This window comes from Rhinopithecus roxellana, chromosome 4 (assembly GCF_007565055.1).
Source record: "Rhinopithecus roxellana isolate Shanxi Qingling chromosome 4, ASM756505v1, whole genome shotgun sequence".
Lineage (NCBI taxonomy): Eukaryota > Metazoa > Chordata > Mammalia > Primates > Cercopithecidae > Rhinopithecus > Rhinopithecus roxellana.
In genome coordinates this window covers 52,066,230-52,091,786 of record NC_044552.1, presented here as the reverse complement: position 1 = coordinate 52,091,786, position 25,557 = coordinate 52,066,230, and the positions used below count along the sequence as shown (strand labels likewise).

The 25,557-nt window shown below is 41.4% G+C and overlaps 1 protein-coding gene across 1 annotated transcript in view; it reads right to left on the bottom strand.

Annotated features, from left to right (window-relative positions):
- PKHD1 (PKHD1 ciliary IPT domain containing fibrocystin/polyductin) overlaps positions 1-25,557 on the bottom strand; it is a 467,968-nt gene that overhangs the window by 427,986 nt on the left and 14,425 nt on the right. The window contains 17 exon segments of the mRNA XM_010364246.2: positions 514-641; positions 2,188-2,326; positions 5,115-5,290; positions 6,076-6,203; positions 7,615-7,757; positions 8,726-8,816; positions 8,917-9,006; positions 10,346-10,624; positions 11,931-12,045; positions 14,517-14,658; positions 16,922-17,017; positions 17,914-18,015; positions 21,412-21,482; positions 22,365-22,404; positions 22,924-22,988; positions 24,048-24,122; positions 25,429-25,507. Of these exon segments, the coding sequence (XP_010362548.2) occupies positions 514-641; positions 2,188-2,326; positions 5,115-5,290; positions 6,076-6,203; positions 7,615-7,757; positions 8,726-8,816; positions 8,917-9,006; positions 10,346-10,624; positions 11,931-12,045; positions 14,517-14,658; positions 16,922-17,017; positions 17,914-18,015; positions 21,412-21,482; positions 22,365-22,404; positions 22,924-22,988; positions 24,048-24,122; positions 25,429-25,507 (1,959 nt within the window).

The window sequence follows — 25,557 nt, the reverse complement described above, 5'->3', positions numbered from 1 at the left end:
TAATAGGTACCCTTACAAGAGAGAGGCAAAATTTTGAGATAGAAGAGGAAGAAGCAACGTGACCACAGAGGTGGCGGTTGGAGTGATACGGCCACAGCCAAGACATGCTAGCCACCACCAGAAGCCAGAAGAGGCAGGAGCAAATACTTCACAGGAGTGTGGCCCTGCCGACAACTTGATTTTGGACTTCTGGCCCCAGAACTGGGAGAGAACCATTTTTTGCTGTTTGAAGCCACCAAGTTTGTGGTAACTCCTTACAACAGTCCCAGGAAGCTGATCCACTCCGTTTCCACATCTACACATCTTCCACATCTACAAAATGTAAAGGTTGGGGTAGCATTAACAGTAAGTCCCTTTCCAAATCTTTCATTTTAAGAATTGTCACTTTCAGACACTGGAAAATAAAAATAGCTTTAATACTATCACCTGACAACCTCCCAGGATGTTGTTCCCTTGGGAATGTGAGTGAGATTATGTGAGTGAGAAGTGTTGCACCCCCAATCGCCCCTTTACCAGAAATCACTGTATTAGGAAGCTGGATGCGAAAGTGTCCTCCTAGAGGTGGACTTGTCCGCTGTTGTCTCTGTGTCGTCGCCAGGACCAGTCCAGATCCCTCTTCTGTTCCTTCAGTGGGCACAGAGCTGTGGCACGTCAGAAACAAAGCATTCACATCTGGGTTGGGGTGTGCACCTAGGAGTACCTCGTCTGAAGGGTGTCCTGTCTTGCTTAGGCTGCAGCCTTCCAGAAAGAGCTAAGGGACCTGAAGAAACTCAGAAAGGGAGTTTTCAGGACCACTCGATGTGAGAATCATTTCAGAGTAACTTAATTCACCTCTATCATTTCAGAGTGAAAACTGTTGGCATTTAGAGCCTACCGATATGGTGGGCTTCCTCTCTGCCACTGAAGATGTCTCAGCCCTTCATTTTCAGTTGATGGTTTTATTGCTTTTTCCTGCCCAGAGGACCACGGAACAAACATTTAGTTAAGGAACGTAAAGCACGGGTTCAAACTTTCTGCACCTGCCTTTAATACGCCATTGCAACATGCTGTAGGTACGAGAACTCATTTTGGAACATAGTAGAAAAGATGAGAGAAAAAACCTATACAGTTATGCACCACTTGACAGTGAGGATACATTTTAAGAAATGTATCCTTAGACAGTCTCATCATTGTGCAACCATCATACAGTTTACTTACACAAACCTAGATGGTACAGCCTACCACACACCTAGGCTATATGGTATAGCCTGTTGCTTCTAGGCTACAAGCCTGCTGTTGTACTGAATACTGTAGGCAATTGTAACACAATGGTATGTATTTGTGTATCAAAACATATCTAAACATAGAAAAGGTACAGTAAAAATATGGTAATATAATCTTATAGGACCACCATCATATATTTGGTCCATCACTGACAGATACATTGTTATGTGGTACATGACTGTCTATTTAGATATATATGTATATACACATATATACAGTGTGAATATATATATATATCCCTATAAATACACGTATACATATACGTACATCAAAGGCAGAGCACTCAATTCTTCCCATTCTACTGGGGTTTAGGTGAAAATTTAAAAGAACAAATTAGATTATACATGTGTTCCAGAAGTTACAAGTAGCCTGATCCTTAGTTACTGCTTTGTAAACTGCGGCTAGAAATCGTTATTACAAAGCAATGCTTATGGGGCTCTCGTGCCATCTGGTGGTGAGTTCTTAGAAATAGCTATTTTTCTTCTCTAGATATTTCACTTCAAAGAATTTCAACAAGATTAATACATGAGGAATGCAATGAAAGGAACAATAACAACAACAAAAAAAGGCGGTGGTGATGTGAACCTCTGAACAGCACAAAATGCCACTATTTTTAAACTAACTGATTCGGAATTAGTTCTCAAAGCGTAGTCCCCAGACCAGCAGAATCAGCATCACCAAGGAACTTATTAAAAATGCAAATTCTCAGGTTTTTCCCCAAACCTACTGAATTAGAAATTCTGACAGTAGGCCCAGTAATTTTAACAATACTTCCAGGTGAATCTGGCACTGCATCTCAAGATTGAGAACATTGGTTTAAGCAACAAGACAGGTAGCTTTTCCTGACAAAAGTCTCACCTGTGTCCGCCAAAGCCAACAAGCATTCTTAGGAGAAGGGGCAGGTGTACAAAAGACACTCCTTACTGTGCAGTGATGAGCGGGAGCTCCGTGCCACACCCCGCCAGCCAAGAGGTGACACTGTAGACCGGAGGGGATCCCACCACAGACACTGATTCCACCAGATTCTCCCCTGGGCGAGCCGTTCCAGAATCAGCTTGAGAAACTAGAGACCAGTGATCCAATTACTATCAAGTGACTCAAGATAGGAGACTTGCTGTGTGGAAAATCCCAGTTGGAGATGTGAGTTACTCAGATCTCAGCACACAGCAAAAGCATAGATTCCTACTTATCTGCTACCATAAAGAACACATGGAGAGGAGGCAAGAGGATAGGCCATTCCATTTAGTACAAAAAGGAAAATGCGAGGTCCTGATTTAAGGAGATGAAGATTGATTCCATAGAAAAGTTCAATAACCCCCCAGCCAGCAAAATGTCACTCCCTATGCTTTTGGAGGCACTCCTACACAGTTAATTTATTGCAGTGTAGCCTGCCACCCTTTCCTCCTTTCCTTCCCATAGCCCTGGCATCTCTAGGGATGTTCAGGTGATCCTCTTAGGAGCACTAAACTCAGAGGCACATACAGGAGCATTTGCGTGTTTATCCACAGTGTGGAGCCAGCACGTGTACAGAAAGAGTGCAAACTTTAAGAGAGACCACTGGTCAAATCCTGCTTTTTTCACTTCTACTGGATTCCCACTCAGCTAATCCACACACACTCCATTAGACTCAGTTTTCTTACGTGTGAAGTGGGGATTATGACATGCATGATTGATAGCAATCTACCTGACAAGGGGAGTTTAGTGAGATTTAAGATTTAAAATGATCAGCACAATATCAGTATCCTTTTAGCCTCCTCCCCAAGACTGGTTACAATGGAGACTTTAAAGAGTTTAAGGGCAACATCTTTGTATAATTCATCTTCTCATGCTTGATGCTTAGCATATGCTAGGCATACAGTAGGTGGTCAATAAATGATTATTTGTTCAGCTGGATAAAATCACTGAAGGTTCAGTTCCAGGTTCGGTGATCACTAGATTCCGATCTCCTCCACAGCCCTGCTGTGGGAATTGGGGCAAAATATTCAACTCCTTTTAGCCTTGGTTTCCCCATCCATAGGTGGGGATAATAGGACCAACTCATGGGCTTCTGAGAACTAAATGAGAAATAAATGGAAGCTACCACTGTCCAGTGCTAGTGGGAGATAAAAGGAAGTCTCATACAAGACATTAGGCAGGGGAATATCATCAAGTATAAAATTGAGATCACATAAATGATATACAATTAACTATGAATTTTGAGCCCAATTGTGTAGTTTCTGTTGCCATTAAATAATTCTGAAAACAGAGCCACTGCCAGCAGAGTTAATGTGACAAAGTGGGAGGCAGACCGTTTCATGCACGCCACCACCATCTTCTCTCTTGTCCCTGCCCTCTCCCTTCCTGCTCCCACCTCACCGCATCCCTGGATGATTCCAGATACACAGAGAATTTGGTGGCAAAGAGGTGAGGGCAGTAAGAAAAGGTTCTGAATCCTTGGCTTCAAGTGTTTGGAGAGGCAGAATGGCATTAAAGGAAGAGAAAAGAAAAACTGAACAGCACCTATTATCCAGTCCTGAGTTTTCCAACCAGTGGGCTCCAGTGTATGAAATATTGATTCCCTCAGCCTTCTGGAAATTGAGGCAGCACTTGGGGTCACCAAAGACCCCCCCAACCCATTGTCTTGAGCACCAAAAAATTCAGGTAGTCACCTAGCACGTCGCTTGAGTAGTGTCATTTTCTAAGTGTGCCAGAGCATGAACAGGTTTGGAACAATAAGCAATGACCTAGATGTCCCCAAAACACTTAAACTATGGAAACAGAGAAGAGATGGGATTTCAATGAGAATCGAAGACGATGTAATTTCAAGGCTGATAAAGAGTCTTCTTGCCACCCATCCCCAAGTTCCCCTGCCTTCAGTACTGCAATGTTTAGGCAAAAGACTGAAAAGCTGTACATTTTCTAAATCAAAATGTAAATGAAGGTATCATCTTTTTCTTCTTGGAGAGGGAAAGAAACTATAAAAAGTAAGCTAGCTAAACTCCAAAGCCACAAGGAATTTGACAGAGAAGGAAACATGAGCAAAAGTTGGAAGCCTGAAGACACTGAGGGCAAACTGCACCATTCTGCCTTGGCTGTGGGTGCATATCACAAACGGCCACCTCAGCAGGGCCCTGGAGGAGGACTTTGTCCCTAAGACTAGCGGGCAAGAGCCAGGTGAGACCACTGTGCCCAAGAGTGGTCAAGGGAAACTTCAGGAAGGAAAAGCCAGGCCTGATCTCTAAATAATGAGTGGGAAGAGTCTGGAGAGACAGAAAGGACTAGGGCCTTGTCTCTGAAGAAGATGATTACCTTCCAACTCTCACTGCATCTGTCTTGAAGGTTGTAGATCAGACTCTGAGCCCATTTACAGGGACAGACACTGCTGTGTTCCTTCTAGCACCTGGTATGGCATATTAACTCATGGAGAGGTAGAGAAATCCTGCTAGCCTAATGATGATAATAATAATAACAATAATTGCTTATATTTATTAGGCACCTTCTATGGACAAGACCAGTAAGGAGTGCTTTATATTAAACTTTATCTTCACAGTAATCTAATGAAGTAGAGTCCTTATTATACCCATTTTACAGATGAAGAAACCAAGACTTCCCAGCAAGAAAGTGAGAAAACTGGAGTAAGAATACAGACACCAGAAGCAAGAGCAAATAGTGGGGAAAATAGGAAAGAAGAGGGACTAGAGAGACATAGAACCAAAGGCACACAATCCCAGCCCCATCTGTTTTCTAGAGCCAAGGCAGGCAAAAAGGAGGATCACCTGTTCTCTCCTCATCAAAAAAACAGTAACCCCTAGCAGGAAAGTTTGAGGTAGGCATTTGACAGGCTTGTGGAGGAGAGAGAATTTGATGATTACCTGTTACGTTTGTGTCTGCAATAATAATTTCATCCACGTAGAACAGGCCCGTCTCCTGCGCCAGAGGGACAAGGTCAATCTGATGAACCAGCACTGGGGAGTTTGTCGGAGGGGGCTGGAGATCTCCGGAGCAACGCACACAAGTCTCCCACAGGTCAGTGCAATGGAACTGCCAGCTGAAAAACAGCGTGGAGTGGAACTGGGCTCTCAGCGAGCACTTGCAGTCCTCTCCCGTTAGAGCCCTTGTTCCCAAACCTGGGGGGTCTGCGGGCTATGCAGCCAAGAGAGAGATCCCATGAGCCCCTGCACCCAAGCAGTCCCGGGTGCCGTGGGTATAAACATCCCACCCAAGATGGGCTCAGCTCAGCCTCGATATAACACCAGGAGTCACCTTTTAAGTCGATCATTCATCCATGACACACAATGTCAGCAGCATTTTCAAATTACAGTTTAACTGTGTGTCTTAAGCAAATTATAATGTTAGGCTATAGCCACAGAGAAGATTGAGACTTCTGGACATTACCAGTTTCATTTAGGTTTAAGACCATTTACAAGACCCATGAGAATTACGTGGAAAGCACTGAATCAAGGGATCAAGACGGCTGAATTTTATTCCAGGATCACTAGCTGAATGAATTTTGATAAATCACAAATTCTTGGGGCCCCAGATTTCCTCCACCTGTCATGTCAAAGAATGTTCTCTAAGGTTCCCCCAACTTCGCTGTTCTACGATTCTACTCCTATGAGAAATGTCAGACTCCCTCTAGGGAGTAGTATATTCTTAACAACTAACTGCTCTCGAGTCAAACTTTTTTGTTAAATAAAATATATTCAAATCCCCAAATTAGTATACGAGGCCCAAATATAAGACCATTAGTGCCTCAGGTGGGTCACTGTCCCCAAGAGAGTGAATCCTCCCAGCTGACCAAATTCCCACCGCGCCTCCCCACTGATTAGCTACCTCTTGGGGCTGGTCCTCGTGAGACTCCAGTCACAGGTGGTGTTCTTTACCATGTTTTGAAAGCCGATTGTGAAGGACACAGTCATCTGCAGGATCTTGTTCATGTGGCCTTTGTACGCAAGACACAGCTATGGACACCAAATAAGTCCTTCAGTTCTATTAGTGCAAGAAGCAGTCATTCAAACAATATGTAGTGAGGAGCCCACATCCCTAGAACCTTGCCATAGGCTCTGAGAGAATCAGCCCAGTTCCCGCCCTTCCAGAGCTTACTAGTGTAGCCAGAGAGACAAATAACTTAAATTGTTATTTACCTACCTAAATAAAACTGGGGAAAAATGCAAATAAATACTTTTTCTGAGGCCAGAAAAAAAACAAAACACATGTCATTAAACAGAGAGTTTTTAAATGCTTAGCACTGTGCTCGGCAGTGAGGATTTTAGAGTATCTCACTTAAGAAAACCCCTGTTCTAACCCAATTACCTGTGCAACCTCTAGCAAGTAACTCAACCTCTCTGAGCCTCAGTTCCTCAACTCTAACTCCCCAGCATCCTTGGTTTCTAACTCAGTTAGAGGCAAAGCTATTGGCACAAGAAGACTTTAGAACAGGAGTTTTCAACCCCTACACTATCAATATTTTAGGGGCTGTTCTGTGCATTATAGGACGTTCAACAGCTTCCCTGGCCTCCATCCACCAGATGCTAATAGCACTTCCCCAGTTGAGACCACCAAAACTGTCTCCATGCATTGCCAACTCTTCCCTGGGGGGCAAAATCACCTCCATTGGGTGCCCCTGCAGAAGAGATGAGGCTGAAGAAGGGAGGAGCTCAAGCATGAACCATTTAGCTCCAACTCCCACAGCAGCCTGACTAGGAAAAGACTAGAAACGACTGCCATGAGCTCCACCACTCCAGCAAAACTCACTCCAGTTCCCAAAGGGCAAATCAGCTGCACTTCTTTTACGAGGGTGGTGGAGCTATCGAAGCAAAGGATGTAAGAGGTGTTTGAGAAATGCACCAGACAATTCAATCCATCAATAATAACAACAGCTAGAGGAACAATAATTAGCCTTCACTGGGTCCTAACCGTGCAGGCACTTTACTACATTATCTCATTTAATCTATACCACAGTCCTGAGAGATAGACCACATTACTGTCCATTTTACAGATGAGTAAATGAAGGCAAACTGTACTTAAGATAGATATGGAAGGCACATTGGGTGTGGAATCAGGATTTAAAACCAGATTGTCCAACGACACGATCTGCACTCTTAGAGATCAAAGAAAATATTATAGCGAATAAAACCTTTCAGGGTCTCACAGCTAATACAAAGGCATTTCCAGGTAACAACACACAAGTGGGGGCCAGTGGTGTCTGTTCATACCTGAAACAGCAGTCGAGAGACCTAGAACCTCAGCCTGAAACACCTTGGGCAGATCACAGCAATCACTCCTTTGTGCTTCTGAGTTTTCAGTCTGGAATCCACAGACCAGTACCAATCCCTACCCACCTGACCCGGAAGCACAAGGGCTGCTACTCACATGTGTATACTGATCTAGCCGATAGCCCTTCTGGGCAGCCGGGGGAGTTACGACAAGGTGTCGAGGCTGATGGAGGCTGAACCTGCCGCAGAAGGGTTCCGTACCACTGGTGAGGTCCCCATCAGAGTTGGAAACTTCTAGGCCTGGATGCAGTTCAGATAAAATAGAAAGACAAGCATAGATGTTAAACAAGACAGAGCTTCCCAACATGTGTGCATGAGGATTTTAGAGTATCTCACTTAAGAAAACCCCTGTTCTAACCCAATTACCCATGCAACGTTGAGTAACTCAACCTCTCTGAGACTCAATTCCTCAACTCTAACTCCCCAGCATCCTTGGTTTCTAACTCAGTTAGGGGCAAAATTGTTGGCACAAGAAGACTTTAGAACAGGAGTTTCCAGCCTCGGCACTATTACTATTTTAGGGGCTGGATAATTCTTTGTTGTAGGGGCTGTCCTGTTCACCATGATATGGGCCCCTCAGCCCTGGGAAAGCGGACCACAGCATGAGTGGTCAGCACCCCTGGCTTGAAGGCTCCAGCGATAAGAAACGCATTCTGTGTTCCCTGGAGCCTTGAAAATCCTTTAGCATTTTCTCTGTGTAGCAGGATATGAAAAACTATTGAGAAGCAAAAAGACAAGGAATATCAAGATGGAAGAGGTGTTCAAAAATAACTAGAATTTAGTTCACCTTAGTAGTAGTTTTAAAAACATACCCTCACATTTTAAGAATTTCTTAAGACCACTTTCTTAATTAGTAATTCCTTTAGATGTAATTTGAAGATTAGTATGGTTTTGGCTAGGTTTGCATGTTTCTGTTTCTCACCTATGTCTTTGACCTTTTCCCAGCATGTGGCATGGGGCGTATAGGAGGGTGCTACACTCTACCTCACAGCCCAGGAGGAATGCCTTTCCTTTCTATTGACACCCACACTGAGCATCACCCTCCCAAGCACAGTGCCAGTCCCTCAGCCACTCAGTGTCCAAATCCAGATTGCATATTTTTTTTACTCTGTTATCACCTTGGAGAGGAAATGGGGATTGTCCTCATTTTATAGAAAGAAAAAAGACCGTGATGAAAAAGACAGAATGTGTGAAGCCAGGGACAGCACCTCGTTCAAATCCAAGCCGAAGAAGGATGTTAGCCCAAAGGGGTTCCAGTTTGCATTTTACTGCAAGTAACTCCTCAATGGTTGTTTGAATCTATTACAAAGGAAAAAATGCCACGAATTTATATCATGAGCATAAAGACCACCCCCAGTTCTCCCACCCCCATCTCTCATTTTTTAAAGAAGTCTCCCACCAGATGGGCTGTGGCATTTGCAGGAATTGGCTGACTAGAGACATTGTCCCAAGTAAGGAAGAAGTTTCCTCTGCCTGACACATTCAGCACCTAAAAAAGTCAAAAGAGACAAGACTAAATGATGGTGCTAATTAAGCCAGAGAGACAATCTAAGAACACAGGACATTTCCTCCTCAGCTTATTTCCTTCTTATTATAATTGTAACTTTTCGATGCCCTACCATTCAGAAATCTCTGGAGAACACAGCATCATCGCCTAATGAGAACTTTTGTTAGAATAATATAAGTGTCACTCTCCCTATTTATCTGTGCCCCTTGATAGAGATTATGAGATGTAACAGTTGCCACTGAATGCTGCACTTTCAGCCCCTCTCACCAATTGCTTTCTTCCAAGGGTAGCCGGGCAGGCAGAAGCAGCCCCGTGGCGTGCACCCTCTCTTGGAGGCTTATGCAGTCTCTGCTTTGCTTCCAACACATTCTGTATAGGGCACATTATACTTTTGCTATGGAGTAAGTTCTATGCAGCTTTTTTTTTTTCTTTTTTTTTTTAAACAGTCTCACTCTGTCACCAGGTGGGAATGCTTTGGCTGTGATCTCGGCTCACTGCAACCTCTGACTCCCTGGTTCAAGCAATTCTCCTGCCTCAGCCTCCCAAGTAGTTGCCATTACAGGCACGTGCCACCACACCCAGCCAAATTTTGTATTTTTAGTAGAGAAGGGGTTTCATCATGTTGGCCAGGACAGTATCAATCTCTTGACCTTGTGATCAGCCCGCCTTGGCCTCCCAAAGTGCTGGGATTACAGGCATGAGCCACCATACCCGGCCAGCTTTTAATCTCTTAAATCACTTGTTACTTTCTACTTTGTTCTATGGTTATTTGTGCACATGTTTTACTATTAGACTGTAAGCTTTAGAAGGCAGAGTTCATATTGATTTGTCTTTGTACACCAAAAAGTGAACAACAAAAACTATAATACATAAAAAGTGTTCAATGAAAACATGGGGCACAGCTGAGAGACCCAAAGGACTTGACCTTTTCAAAGAAGACTTAGAAAATCCAGCCTATAGGGAAATACAGCCTGAATCAATCAAAAATTATGGAATTTAATGTGTATATGCTCATATGCATGCATGCACACATGTCAGAGGTGTGTTTAGAGGACCTTGTCTCTTTTCTGGGAAATAAGTTTCTAAAAGAAGACTTACTTGGAACTTAAATTCCTAAAACTAACTCAATGAGTAAGATAATCTCAGGAATAAGACATCACATTTTTGTAAACATCTTCACAATGCTGTTAGACAGATATCCTACTTCTTTGACAGCAAGGTTATAATGACCCCTCAGGTCCCCAGGCTCCCAGTCCACCGGCTATGCGGGACTTTATTCCTTCCAGAGTTCAGCTCCATGCTACTGGGAAGACACACAGACCTGTACTTCTGGAAGTCTCTGGGCTCGGGCTCGGATCTGGTGCTTCTCCCGGAGGTAAGTAGTGACCACATCAGGATTCAGCCAGGTGTTGTGAATCTGGACACCAATCCTCATCCCCCTGCTTGGGGCTATCCCATGATGCTCTGCTTCCAGGTAGTACTTGGCTCCACCCAACAGCTCCAACTTGGGAGTCTTCTGCTGCCAGGTCCTTTCATCTGTATTCTGCTCCCAGGAGTCAAACCAGTCAGCAGTGCCAACGCTGATGGAGGCCACTTTCACCTGTGCCCAAATAAGCATATCATGATCAACACTATGAAGCTTCCAGGCATCTCTTTCTCAAACACTAAGTGTCTGAACTGCTACTAACAAGAGAGTTTTGAACTGATCTGCCTTTTAACATATTAACCCAGTTACCTCAGCCCTGTGGTTATTTACACTTCTCCAGCTCTCTATCTATCTACCTGTCTATCTATCATCTCTTTCAATTGAGTAGTATTCAAATGAGACGAGATGGGCCATGTTCAGAGAAGGAAAAACCAACCTAAACCCTAGGATTACATGACACTATGGAGAAGGTAGTATTAAGCCCTTCAGAGACCTGGAATGACTTGATCACATCAAAATCTATGACATTTCTCCAACCAACTAGCAAACCAATTTCAGAGAAACATAGTAATAATTTGAGGAAAATATTGTGATTCTTTGTCAATGGCATAACTGCATTTTGGCTGCTATTAAAGGCATCTTATCTTTCAATGTTGATGGGGAATTCCTACATATAGCTGCCTACATGGCCACCCAAAATTAGTGGAAAAGGCACAAGTTTTGGAGTCAGGTAAATTTGGGGTTGAATCCTGAATGTGCTTTTTCGCTATCCAAGTGGGTTGGGCACACAATCTTTCTTTTTTTCTTTCTTCTTTTTTTTTTTTTTTTTTTTTTTTTTTTTTTTTGAGACAAGGTCTCACTCTGTTGCCCAGACTGGAGTGCAATGGCAGCCACGACTGCCCAAGGCTCAGGTGATCCTCCTGCCTCAGCCCCTCAAGTAGTTGGGACTACAGGGATGCACCACCATGCCTGGCTAATTTTTGTGTTTTTAATAGAGACAGGGTTTTATCATGTTGCCCAGGCTGGTCTCAAACTCCTGGGCTCAAGTGATCTGCCTGCCTCAGCCTCCCAAAGCACTAGGATTACAGGCATGAGCCACCACACCTGGCCCACACAATCTTTTTAAGCCTCAATTTCTTCATGTGGAAAAGATACATACACATGTCTTTAGATATATATGTTTATATACACACAAACACATACATAATATATATGCATATATACATACATTTTGCAGAGATGCAGTGAAAACTAGAGACAATTCTATAAAAGATGTAGCATAACATTTGGCTTATAGTGAGTGCTCAATAAATAGTAGGTTCACATTCAACCAAGTTCTTTTTCAACAATTAAAGTTCCTGATCATCCAATGGCATGTTAAAACTATCTGTAAAACAGAGAGCCTTAACTTTGATTCTTTCTTTCTGCATGGGTATAGGACTGCCAACAGAGAAAAGGAAAATAAGAAGACACTGAATACCTTGGTCCTTGGTTCCTCTGACCAACTGAAATGCAAGGAAGCTTGGCTGTCTGCCTGAATCCAGAAAGTGTAATTATTTGTCTCTGGAGCCACAAAGAACCCGCTGAGCCGTGCTCTGTAAAGCGGAAGAACATAGAGTCAAGCAAGAGTAACCAAGGCCTGAATCACTGAACCAACAAATAGCTGCCCTTGTACTTTGTCTTCTTTTATGGTAATGAAGAAGAACAACCTGATTCTTATGCCACATGATTGTCCAGAATATTCTAGAAAAAGAAATAGTACCTGCCTAGTCTCAAGAGCCCAATACGTCTCTACACTGGACACAAATCCCCTTGCTGTTGTGTCATGTTTGGGAAAGTTGTAGCCACAGCACACAGCTATATGGAGACTTAGCTGATAAAACCACCTAACACAGCTACTGCAGGCCCTGGATCATGGTAGAAGCTCAATCTATAGTAAATATGATTCTTATTATTATAAGTGAAGACAGATTGCTTATCAGAGTTTGCTCGAGCTTACCAGCAACCGCAACACCTGCAAAGAGTATTTTTCTAATTAAAAATATTATGATCCACAGATAAGAGTCAATTCAAAATGTCAAGAATTTCAAATTAAAACCCATCAAAGGCAGCTTTGAAGAAGATTACAGGCAATTTCATAAAACCTTTTTTAAAAGATCATATTTTTAATATTTAAATTCCAGCAATCTAATATTATAGGCAGACATAGTTAAGGAACTAGACTGCCCAAATAAATACCAAGAATATTTTCTAATGATACTATTTTCTTAAATCTTCAGATGACCAATATAAAGATGCTTTTAAATTTTGCTTTAATGTATATACATTATCTTTATTTTTGAGAGAATTTTATACCTAAAACAGCTTCAAAAATAAGTATTTTAAAGATCCATCAGTATAATTACATAAACTTGCCAATAAATAAATAAATATTCTAATTTTTAATTTAAAATTTTTAGATTTTAAAGAGATTAATGAGAGAGGGAATGGAGAATTAGTTACTACCTGACTTGTGGTTCCTCAAAATGGCAGTTAAAGGGACATACCCCACAAGACCTACTGTAGAAGTCAAAATGTTCTTTTGCCTTTTGGGGTAGGCTGACTCACTCCTTCACACTCCCAAATACACCAAATGTAGCTGAAAGATTTTCCTTTGAACATTATTAAATGGTCATTAAAAACTATGATAAAGGTGAATTATTCGGTGCTACAATGGACCACAAATTAACTGCCACATTTTTGTTTATTTGTTTCTTTGTTTAAGGACGGAGTCTCACTCTGTTGCCCAGGCTGGAGTGCAGTGGTGTGATCATGGCTCACTGCAGCCCCTGACTCCTGAGCTCAAACAATTCTCCACTTCAGCCTCTCAAGTAGCTAGGACTACAGATGCACACCACCACACCTGGCTAATTTTTTATTTTTTACTTTTTAGAGACAGGGCCTAGTCTCAAACTCCTAGACTCCAGCAATCCTCCTGCCTCAGCCTCCCAAGTGGATGGGATTAAAGACTCAAGCCATAGCATCCAGCCTTAACTGCCACTTTAAAACCATAAACTCTTGGTTAAGTACCTAGTAAGCAAGGCTTCAGGAGACACTGCTCACAGATTAACAACCCTACTTGGCTTATTCAATGCCTAAAAATTCTCTAAGCTTTTCATTTCAAATTGAGTTGAAATCTATTAGATTGGTACAAAAATAATTGCAGTGTTTGCCATTACTTTCAATAGTAAAAACTGCAATTACTTTTGCACCAACCTAATAAAATGGTAAAATATTTGGAGGAGGTCACAGACTGGCTGAAATTCACACTCAGGAGTCACAGCCATCCTCTCTAAGAAGGATTTCAAAGGGAAAAGAGAGCCATCATTCAGTAAAGGATCCACCCTTCAACATATACACTGAGAACACACTAACGAAACAGTATGTCTAGGCAATTTTCAAGCTTTTATATTTTTAAGCTTACTTTAGAATACTGGAAATTTTGGCTACATCCTTGAAGGGACTAAAATGACTGAAGGAATTACACACTATTAAACGGAATATTATAGTCATGATGCCATTACTACTACTGAAAACAATGTCTCACAGAACCCACAAGAGTTTCCCCTGCTCTACAAGGGCCATTGGGTTGACCTTCAGCACTGGAATGTTGTTCCTATAGTATGCTGCGTAGACTTTGCTCCCTTATGTACCCAAAGGGCATATTCTTGGATCTTTCTTTGGCGTCAACCAGATGTCAGTTTTACCTCTTAACCATGTACCTAAAGCATGTTTTACCCTGCTGTTTTTCAAGTCTCCTAGCTCAGCTCAGTATTCTAGTTGATGATTCCATCTTCAAAACAGATTGTAAACTAAGTTGTGGAAAATACAAATTTTACATATTGATCAAAATTTGTCCCTGCACTAGCATGACCAACACTGAGAATACGGTCAAACTCTGTTGTTGTTGAATTGGCTGGTGTTATAAATTCCTGGAAATCTCGATGCCTTCCTTATCTGTCTCCTAGCCTCACCTATGTTAGTAAAGATGCTTTTGATGTGGACTCCCACTTTTCCTACAACATACCTGAAAGGTTGTCCTTCCTTTGACCAAAACCCAAATGGAGAACTGGCATTAGGGACAATCTGCCACCTGTACCCTGGGGTGGCTTCAGTCAGTTCCAATCCCTCAACAGCATCTCCAACTTCAAAAAGAAGCCCTCGATTGCCTGTAAGACATGTAGACATCATAAACATTACAGGGCACACCTTCCCAAATTGGGGAACTACTTTATTTCAAATTACAAGGTGAAAGATGACCCAGATGCTACCTGTACAGGTGAGTCAACCTAAAGCCAGACAGAGTAGTTATATGAAAGGTTCTGTAGTTAATATGAAATACAAATGTTCTGGAAAGCAGTAAACATTCCCTGGGGTAGGAGTTAGCCTTTTTAGCAAGAGTGCCTAGAGAAGAGAACCAAGTCCTGGAGAAAATGTGAATGAGCAAACAGAAGCTGAGGCTGAATAAAAGGAGGACAGTGTGATTGCGTGCTTGTGACGTGGCTTGCTTTTGTGCTTCCCAAAGCCGGAAGTGGGCTTCAGTATCTTTTAAGGCCCAGTTCAGCAGGGAAATTCAATTCTCTAAAGTCCTTTTTTTCCCATAACATTGGCAATCCTTAAGTTTCTCAAGTGTCATGGCCTCAATTTGTGGACCTGCACACAGAGCCAAATATGTGTCATGCTGCTATTATGTGACATTTTAAATGATATCGTATTAATTTATATTTTGTATTAAGCAAACTCCAAGGCCAAAGGCACAGGTACAATCAATATTGAATACTAACTTGAGCTAAGGGCAAAACTCTGGAATCACAGCAGAAGTGTAGCTTTGAGCAAATTCCTTGATGTCCTTGTATCTTCATTTTTCTCATGCATCAAAATGGGACCAATAATAAAATAGCAATAATACACTAGGACTAAGGGAAAATATATACTCCAAGAGCCTGGAATACGGTAAGTGCTCAATAAAGGTAATTATGGTAATTATTATTTTAAACTAATACTGTTGTTCCTCAATAACTCCTAAAACGGAGACGTGGATAAGGAATAAACAGAAAAGTAAGAGCATATTTTGAAAATATTACTTTAAACCAGGATTTCTCAACCTCAGCACTATTGATATTTTAGGCTGGGTAACTGTTGTGAGGGCGTGTCCTATGCATTGCAGAATGTCTAGCAGCCTTCCTGGCCTCTGTCCACTAGATATCATCACCACCACCACCACCTCCGGTCTAACAGCCAAACACGTTTCCACACATTGCTACGTGTCCCCTGAGGGGCAACATTGCCCCTGGTTGAAAACAACTGGTTTCCGTAGTAATTTGCCCAGCTTCTGTGGAAGAAACTTCAAAAGCCCTTCATAAAGGACATCACTAACTGTCAAAACCAGCTGCATTCAGGAAATTATCCTACCACTACCCAAGTAGCTAAAGCAGGAAATACTCAAAAAGGGAGCAGACTCTCTATTTCCTGACAGGAAACACACATTATCTCGATTACTTGTTTCAGTAGTTTTGTTTCCTTGGATGGGAGCGTTCACTGAGTAAAAACTGTAGATCTGGGAGCTGGAGAATTCTCAAGCCAAAACTTTGCATGCATTTTCATACCTGAATGCCCTTTCTTTAGAAAGGTTTTTTTCCCCTGCTGGGCAACTTTCCTTGTAGGTACTGTGCCTCTAGAGTTGACTCTTGCTGCCTGGAGTTTAACCATTAAGTCAGCCTGTGGTTCTGAGCTGGGTAACACACCAACTGCCCTTCATCCCTGACTACACTTGAGTCTTCAGTTCTAATGCTCAGCAGAAAAGCGTTCCAGTATTGTGCTCTCAATTTGCTGCTGTGGGGTGGACACTTTAAACAGAGAAGGACAGCTGGAAGCTGCCTTGTCTCCTCCATTTCTGCCCACTTCAGGCATAACCTGGTGGCAACATCACAATACATCCCTGTTTCTCAAAGCAGCAGACAGATGCCCACAGAGGAGAAAAATTCGTATTTAAATACATCCCATTGTGCCCCACTCTCTGGCCTTGTCTAATGCTGTTGTTTTGAGCATAGCCGAGCACACTCTAATGCTCCTATCTTCTTAGCCAGTGGACACGCAACTGACCCATTGAATGAAGGCAGGCAGTTTGGGGGTTTCCTCCAGTAGCTATAACAATATCTTGAGGGCAGTTATGCTTTCTAGATCATGGTCTCTTCTGGACGCCACTGGCCATACAGCCGGCTGGGGCTAGAAGTGCAGTGTCACTAAGCACCTGAATAAAACTAAGAGCCTTCCTGAAAGGAGAGCCTTGACAATGGTATCGTGGACCCAGGGCTCACTGAGTTAGCCGGTCAAATAGATGAGACAGAATTCAAACCCTTTTATTTCCACTCATCAGCCCCTCACGATTAAAGATATATAGAGTTTATTGAACAGCCCTGGTGGCTTCCTTACCTGGCTGAGGGGTGGTGAGCCTTGCATCTTTACCTGGAGCCCGAGTGGTGCACTCAATCTTCTTGGGAGACACGTGTCTAATATCACATGGAATGCCTAAAGGGAATTAAAGAAATTTATGTATGTGTGTGTATATGTGTGTATAGGTATACATACACATATACATGTATATGTGTGTGTATATAGAATTGCATATATACACACACACACACACATACAGAGAGAGAGAGAGAGGCAGTGGGGAGATGTGATGGCAAGACCAGACTGAAGTAGACAGGCTCCTATTCTAAGGCAAAGGGCTGGGTGTAGATGGAATAGCAAAAGTTGTCACCCCAATTGAAGGAGAAAAGAGAGATTGCAGAGCAGCAGAGCATAGGGCAGCTTGAGGTATTCAGAAGGAAAGCCATGCAATGAAGTGCTCTTCGTTGAGGATGTACTGAACCACTTGGCTGAGCATGGGAGATAAGTGTGACGTGACAGTGTGAGGACACCCTTGGTGTCAGCGACTACAGAAGCATCCCACCTACTACAGGACCTGGCAGAGCAAAAGGCTCTAGATAGGTCCACAGAAGGGTTTGCCAAGTTTGGGGTGCGGGTGATTTCCGGAATAATCTGTATAGCAAATGCCCACCCACTCCTGCTTGTCTATATCAAGATAGTTAACAAGGGAGAGCGAAGAGAGGGGCTGTTTTTAGTAGGAGTAAACCTTTGCTAAGAAGCAGCTGTATTTCTTTCTTTCTCTTCACTCACAAGATGGGGCACCTGAGGGAATTGCCTGTGCATTGTGAGTGTGTCTGCAAGACATTCTGTTCCTCTGACCCATGTACTGCAGGATTGAAATCCTACCTGTTCTCAACCAAACACATGACTTATCAAACATGATAAGTCAGAAGGGGCAAAGCTTGCTTCCTCCTGTATCCTTCATGCCATACATATAATCTCCTAGGGCATCTAAAATTATGAACTATTTTCAGCCATTTCAACATAGTTACCTGCAATGGTAACCTGGGCAGAATTGTCAAAGAAGTCTCCTGTAATTGTGATGTCCGTTCTTCCCCCAAGGCTCCCAGTTTCTGGAAACACAGATAATATTTCTGCAAGAGTTTAAAAAAAAAGTAAGCTTCCAAATATAGATCAGAATATGACCCAGATAATAATAATAGGATACATTAATAATTTATTTCTTACTTTAACTTTCTAAGTTCAGCAACAGTTGAAATTTTTTCTAGTAGTAACTGTTTAAAAATGCACATAATAAGAAAAAGATCAGAAGTATATATTATCCAGGATCAATATTTTCAAATTGGAAGGGGCAATGTGGAGTCATTCATGGTATCAGCAAAAGCCCCTAGGTACCACAATGTTTTCTCAGAAAATCTGTCTCCTGACCTCAAGGACAATATTGACAAGTCAGGGAACAATAAGTTACAGCATAAGGAGGAATCAACTTTGAGTACACTGGGAAAGGCTTCAGTTCACCCACATGAATCTATAATTCGCTCTAAGCAGGAGAATGAATTTCACTGTCTTTAGGACCCTCCCATTCTTCCCCATACTGAATGCTCCTTCCCCACATGCACCTCACACCTCATACCCAGTTCTTTCATGCTGCTCCTGATTGTTTAAAACTGCCTACGGTGGCCAGGTGTGGTGGCTCAGGCCTGTAATCCCAGAAGTTTGGGAGGCTGAAGCAGGTGGCAGGTGAATCAACTGAGGTCAGGAGTTCGAGACCAACCTGACCGATATGGTGAAACCCCATCTCTACTAAAAATACAAAAATTAGCCGGGTGTCGTGGTGTGCACCTGTAATCCCAGCTACTTGGGAGGCTGAGACAGGAGAATTGCTTGAACCCAGGAGACGAAGGTTGCACTGAGCTGAGATGGCGCCACTGCACTCCAGCCTGAGTGACAGAGCGAGAGCCTGTCTCAAGAAAAAATAAAAGAAAAAAGAAAAAAAAAGAAATTGCCTGCAGTAATATGACACATAGTCCCCAGAATTTAGGAATTTAGCTTTATCTCATTCTTTCCTCTCCATTATCAAGCTTTGACATTTCTAAGATTCATTCCCTCCAGAGAAAAGAGGAGTTACATTTTGTGTAAACTGAAGGTACAAAGGCTAATGATGAATGGTTACCACTGAAAAATAGACATTTTAGGAGGTTATTTTATAATGCTTTTTCCCATGTGACAAAGCAGAGGAGACATATGGAGGCAAAGATTGATCCCTTACAGTCAGATACCAAAATTCACCGCTAATCATAATAACCCCCTGCTTTTAACTTACTATTTTAAAATTTCATTTTTTTACACTAGCACTGGAATTTTGTATTAACTTTATGTAGAGATTAACACATTCTTTTGTCATGCATTCGAAATTACACAGATCAAAGACAAAACAATTTATGAAGTTCTTAAACTTTTAACATAGTTGTAGATATTTGATAATTTTTTCAACATTCACAGAGCACCTATTATATGGTATACTAGGGATATAAAGATGAATACGAAATAGTTCTTGTCCTCAAGAAGATCAGCATCGTAAACCAGGTGTGCAAAACTATCATTTAATACCTTGGGTTGGAGAAATGAGAGAGTATGTGAAAGAATGAGAAGTTTAGGAGTAGGATGGGAGTATTGAGGTGTAGAAGAAAATGTTTAGAGATGACGCTAATCTGAGTCTTAAAGGATGAACTAGAAGTGGCCTAGCAAAGAGGAGAAGGAGAGGGCATTTAAAACGAAAGATAGCCTGAGTGTGGAGGGAAGAAATTGCACAGTGCCTGCAAGTGTTGCTGGAGTAAGAGAGAGAGAGAGAGAGAGAGAGAGAGAGAGCTGGAGAAACAGACAAGGAGGACGTCAGAAGTTTGGCCCATTTCCAGTAGGGGATAGCAAGCCATCAGAGGATGGTGAGTAGGTGGGAACCATGCATCAGACATATGCTTGATGTAGAGAATGTCGGGGAGGGGCTTGAAGGGGCAGAGGGCAAGTCGGGGCCTCTAGAAACCACTACAGCATGTAACACAAGAGGTGATGGGGTCCAGAAACAGACAGCTGCTATACAGATACATCATAAATAAGAGATAAAAACTGGCAGAAATTGTGACTGAACGGATATGGAAAGGAGGAGGAAAGAGAAATCTTGGATGAATTCCAAGATTCTTGCTCCTCTACCTCTTCAGACGACTTTTAGAATAAGAAGGATAAGCACCGCTTTGTCCATTTTAGAGATGCTTAATTGAGGCTCAGAAAGCTTAAAAGGCTTAAGCAGGCTCAACTAGTGATTGAATGTCAGCCCCTGAGGAGCTCAGCCCAGGGCTCTTCATGGCTGTCCATACCCTCTCTTCCTACAGCCTCCTCTGCTGTGAAGAAGTTCTGGCCTGTGAGTCCTGATCCCAAGAAGACATTGGCCCTGGAAATGTAAAAGCACTGTGTCGTCAGGGATACCTGTCAGCCTATCAATCATTCCAGGGTTTGACAGTGATGGGCAGGCTCACAGAAACCTTGGAGTGGAGTGGCAAGACGAGTGTACTTCCCACCATATATTGGCTATGGACATAAGATTTGGAATTGGAACTAAATGTTCTAGCAGTAAAACCTTTGGCTTTGGACAAGATGCTTTGTTTATCTGAGTCTGTTTCCTCATCTGTAAAATGGGGCTAATGTTAATCCATCTCATAGTTCAGTGAAATAAATATTGAGATTTTATGTAAAGCACTTAACAAGGTCTGACATTCTTCCTGTAGCAGCTATCACTGTCACTATCACCTTGGGCGCTTCTTCAAACTTACCCCAAACAGACGAGTTATACTGTTTAAAGAAAGGAAAAATCAGGGTGAAAATTCAGCTGTTGCAGGACTAGGCTATCTAGAGAGCAAATGACATTTTCTCCATGGCCTGCGAGTTATCTTGCACTTTTGACAAAGGTAGATTTTGATTGCTTCCGGAATCTGAACCTACCTCACACAATTCTTCAGTGGCTGTGTGACTATATTCCATTCTAGAATCTAAGTATTCTTTAGTAGCCAGCTTTCTACTACCAAATTGAGTTCACAATTCCATGCAAGCTTCCAATTTTCATATTCTTTTTTTTTTTTAGTATGAGGGTTTACTCATCAGATGGTAACAGAATAGCTTAATGTCAATATTAGTCATAAATTGTTGAATGAATGTTCAGAGACGGATGTTGAAGTAACCGGAAAGATGTGCTTTAAGAGTTTTTAAGTGCCACCTTTTTTCTTTTACTTTCAGAACATAGAATAAGGCAAGACTCTCCTTTCTTTTATTCAGTTTATATCCATAGACTTTGTATAGAAGTATATTATCAAGATTCTTTTAATATATTAACTAAACCTGACATGGATACAAGCAATTTAATCTCAACCAAAACCACAAGGCTGTCTATGATTGTAGGGATTGCTTTGGGTGTTAATGGTCATCAAGAAATGGCCAAAAGACAGGGAAGGAGGGGCCAACTTTGTAAAGGCGAATAGTACCTGAGTGTGTCTGGTATAGGAAAAGGTCCTGTTTAGCACTGATCAGCCATGCCTTCTTGTGGATCATTGACCTTCGAAAAAGACAAAGTTCTGTTTTGAATGAAAATATCATCTGGGATTGCTTTTTTTTTTTTAGTTGGCTGCCTGAAAGGAAGATTAGGATCTTCCTTCTATCGATCTTTAAAACAGTTGAAATAGCAGCTCCCTTGGATGACTAGAGAACAATACCACTGGGACAAAGTTGTTTTCTGATATGTAAAATTATCATATGGGAATAATGCCTGCTTCATAGAGTGCCACAAATGTTCAATGAAATGATGGGTGTGAAAGGGCCTCGTCCTTAGTTGGCCTATAATCAATACTCAATAGACATTAATTTTATTTCTTCCAAAATGAGAATGAGAGAAAATCTCCATACTTTGGGCTGTAGAGCTATATATAATTGCCACTGTCATTACAATGCAATTATTATCAACTAGACCCTGCACTTTTAACAGAAACACTTGTCAAATTATATAGGGGCAAAATGTAAGGTAAGGATTCAGAAATCCAGGATCCTGATTTGTCACTTCAAAGTGTGATGAAATGTGGACCCCTTCCCTTTTGAAGAAGGCACTTCCTGGATGGTACAATGTATTTCATGAAACCATGTTCCTTATAAGATACTTGTGACAGTTTTCAACCTATAGTACTTGGAAATTTCTTAAGATTTAATTTCCAAAATTCTGCACCACCACCATATCGAAACACACATTGCCTACAGATTAGTGACGAGGACACACTTTTTTTCACCGAAGTAAAAAAACTCAAGGAGGTACATGTGGTGTCATTATACTATTCTGTTTGTATATGTTTAAAATTTGCCATCATAAAAAGATAAAGTAAGCAAGATGAGAGAGATAGATAATATAAAATGAAGATAAATTTGCCTATTTCTATACCCAGTTACTTACTTTCCTTTATTAAATACTGAGAAGCTAACATTCTGGGAGCCTGTAACACAAAGAAACACACATTAACTCAGGAATCTGCATGAATCTTCTGGGCCAGGCCATTGCTTTCATAAGCCCAAAGACTCCAACATCATCAAATTACCACCCAAACCTGTAATTTATTTACCCCCCGCCACCAAAACAACACCTCATAAGCCTAGCATCATTAGCAATGTGGCCTTCTAGCAATAAAAGGGCAAATGTAGTATTGCATAGCAGGGAAGAGCCCAGGCTTGGAGTTAGATGGAGCACTATTTAAATACTGATCTACTGGTAACTAACTTCAATTTTTCTCACCTGCAAAGCCAAAATAATCCCACCAGCTTCACAGGTGTGTGAGTATTAAATAAGTTTCTATATGAGCTGTTTCATATACTAGTGTTTTCCAGGGAATTCTTAACAAATAGTAATTATTGTTATTATTATTATCCTCATGTGAACCAATCTTGCAATTGTTTTTGTCTGGACACAGAGAAAGAAATGGACAAGACTTTAAAATTATGTTACTTCTCTAACAGACCGATGTAATCGCCTTCCACATGGCACTGCAGAGTCCCAAGACCATGGTCCTCCTGGATAGGATAACTGAGGAAAAGGCAAACGGAGGTAAGAATGACCAGACAACTCACCACCAGAAGATCTGACTCTTTAACCAGGAAAGTAGAAAGCAAAAGGAAAAACAAATTTGCCAGAGAAAATGGTAGGTACTGAAGGTATAATGAGTTCATTAGGGCAAATGCTTAGGGTATTACTAACTAGTGTATATATAGGGTAATACTAGTTAGTAATACCCTAAGCATTTGCCCTAGTACTAACTAGTATTACCCTAAGCATTTGGTCCTTTCTTTTCAAATGTGTCATATGACAAGTATAACAAAACCTTTATTTTTAAAAAATCTGTTATCAAGTATGAACCCCATAAAGGACAATTCTGACCAAACAAAATGCAGACACAAGGAAGACTACACACAAGTGTAGAATTTGGCTCTACTATACACCAGTCTGAAAAAGTGAAACCATAGAGTGTCATTCTTGTAATGGCCTCAAAGGAAGGGCAACCCACCCTGTCCAGAGTGAAGTAAAAATACAGTAAAACGTTGGGTATTTAAACTGGAGAGTGTAGAAACTTATTCCTAAATTTTTAAGTTATTTCTACCTTTGGCTAGTCACTGAAGTATAGTGGTTAAGATCATGAACTCTGGGGGCTGATTAGTTAGACAAGGTTCAAATCCCAGGTCTGCCACTTGCTCTCTGTGAGACCTTGTGCAAGTTACTTAACTTCTCTGTTTCTCAAATTCCTCATCTATAATGTGAGACTAGTAATCATACATATTCCCAAGATTATTGGGTGACTTCAATGTAAAGCATTCAAGCAGAACTTGGCCTATAGTAAGCCCCTAACAAGTATTAGCTACGTGTTTTCAAGGAAGGTTTTTGGCATCCACTTCAATATGCACTTTGAATCAATCCCTGTGTCTTTTTCAGTAGTCTAAAGATAAGGCAGTAAATAGCTATGTGTGATTTATATTTTTAAAAAACAGATATGTGGTGAGTGGATAGAGAAAGATAGAGAGAGTGTGTGTGTTGTATCCATGTGGAAGAACTTACAAGCATATGCATTGGCAAGATAAATAAGACACTCACCAGCTTCCCGTCTGCCTATTTACAAGAGAGCAAGGAGTAACCCATTTGTCTCCTTGAGCTTCCAAGATCACTGGGCTGGATTTTTAAAAAAAGAAAAAAAGGAAAACAAAAGACAAGGGATAATTGTGCAATGCTCCCAATAAACATTCCTCAAAAAACTCAGAGGAAACATGGCTATGAACATTCTCCTCTGGATTTTTCTGCACTTATTGCGGGTGGCTGAAGGCGGATGTCAAGTCAAATTCTCAGCAGAGAGTAGGGGTGCACTCATGGCTCATGCTTTCACACTAAACAGAAAATATTTCTCCCTTCCCAAAAAACCTTCATCATCTCCACACTGGCTATATCATCTCCACACTGGCTATATTGGTTCTACACAGAGATAATATTGCATTTATGCCTTTATTCCCCCTTTCAAAGACTGTATCCCAGACAAAGGCTGGGATGGGACCAACTAGCAAATGTGGCACATTCCCAAGGATGTAGTAGGAGTTTCTAACCCCCACAACAAGAGTAGTTTTCCAGTAAGGTAGGTTGACCATTGCTTAATGCCAGAAATGTAAATCCTGAGAGTAATCACATCATGTTCTCTTCAACTAGGGCAAAATCAGACAAATGGAATAGAACAGAAGAGGATGCCCCCAACCCATCCCGAGTGAAGGATAAATTAGATACCATGTATAGAATCTATGCAGCTGAGCACATAGTAAGATTATTTTCCTTCTACCTTATAAATCCTCAGTACAGTTGCTTCATTTGTTGAATGATTACAGTTGCTTAGAGCTTCCTACAGCCTCTACAATTTCAACACTTTTTGTCTTGTTCTCCTCTCTCTTTAGTGCGGATGATTTAATAGCAACACTTTCCACCACATCTCCAGTGAAGACAGTCATGTTGACATCCTAATCATTCCCAGAAAACATTAAAAGCTCTATGGCTTTTAGTACCTGTGTCCATGTTTTCCTCTGATCCCACTAATACAATTTTTAAAGCACAAATGGATAACAACCAAATAAGAAAGTTATAATGGGCTTTTGGGTTTACACATCATTTTATAAAGAATCTATTTCAGCCTCAGAAACAAAGGAAGGAAGGGTGAGAATTCAAAAAGAAAATCCACAGATGCAATTACAGTTCATTTCACACTGAGCCCAGAGTGACTAGTTGTCAGTAAATAAATGGACCAACTTAATCGACCAGTTGCAATTACATTAACAAAGTTTGCTGAAGCCCAGCTCATGAGGTACCATAAACTGCAAAGAGAGGAAAATAGCAATTCTGTGCCAACTGCTTACAATTTATTGCCATCAGGGAAGCTGGTCCCAGGAAGCCGTGCAGCATGTATGTAACTAGTTAAACACAAAAACAAACACACGCTTACCTATCAATGTACTCAGCATCAAAATCAAAAGTTTCCAATCTTCCGGTCATAATCCAGCCATATACATGTATTAGTTTTCCTGTTTGAAGAAGCAATTTTTTTTTAATTTAATGGACTCAGCTCAAACTC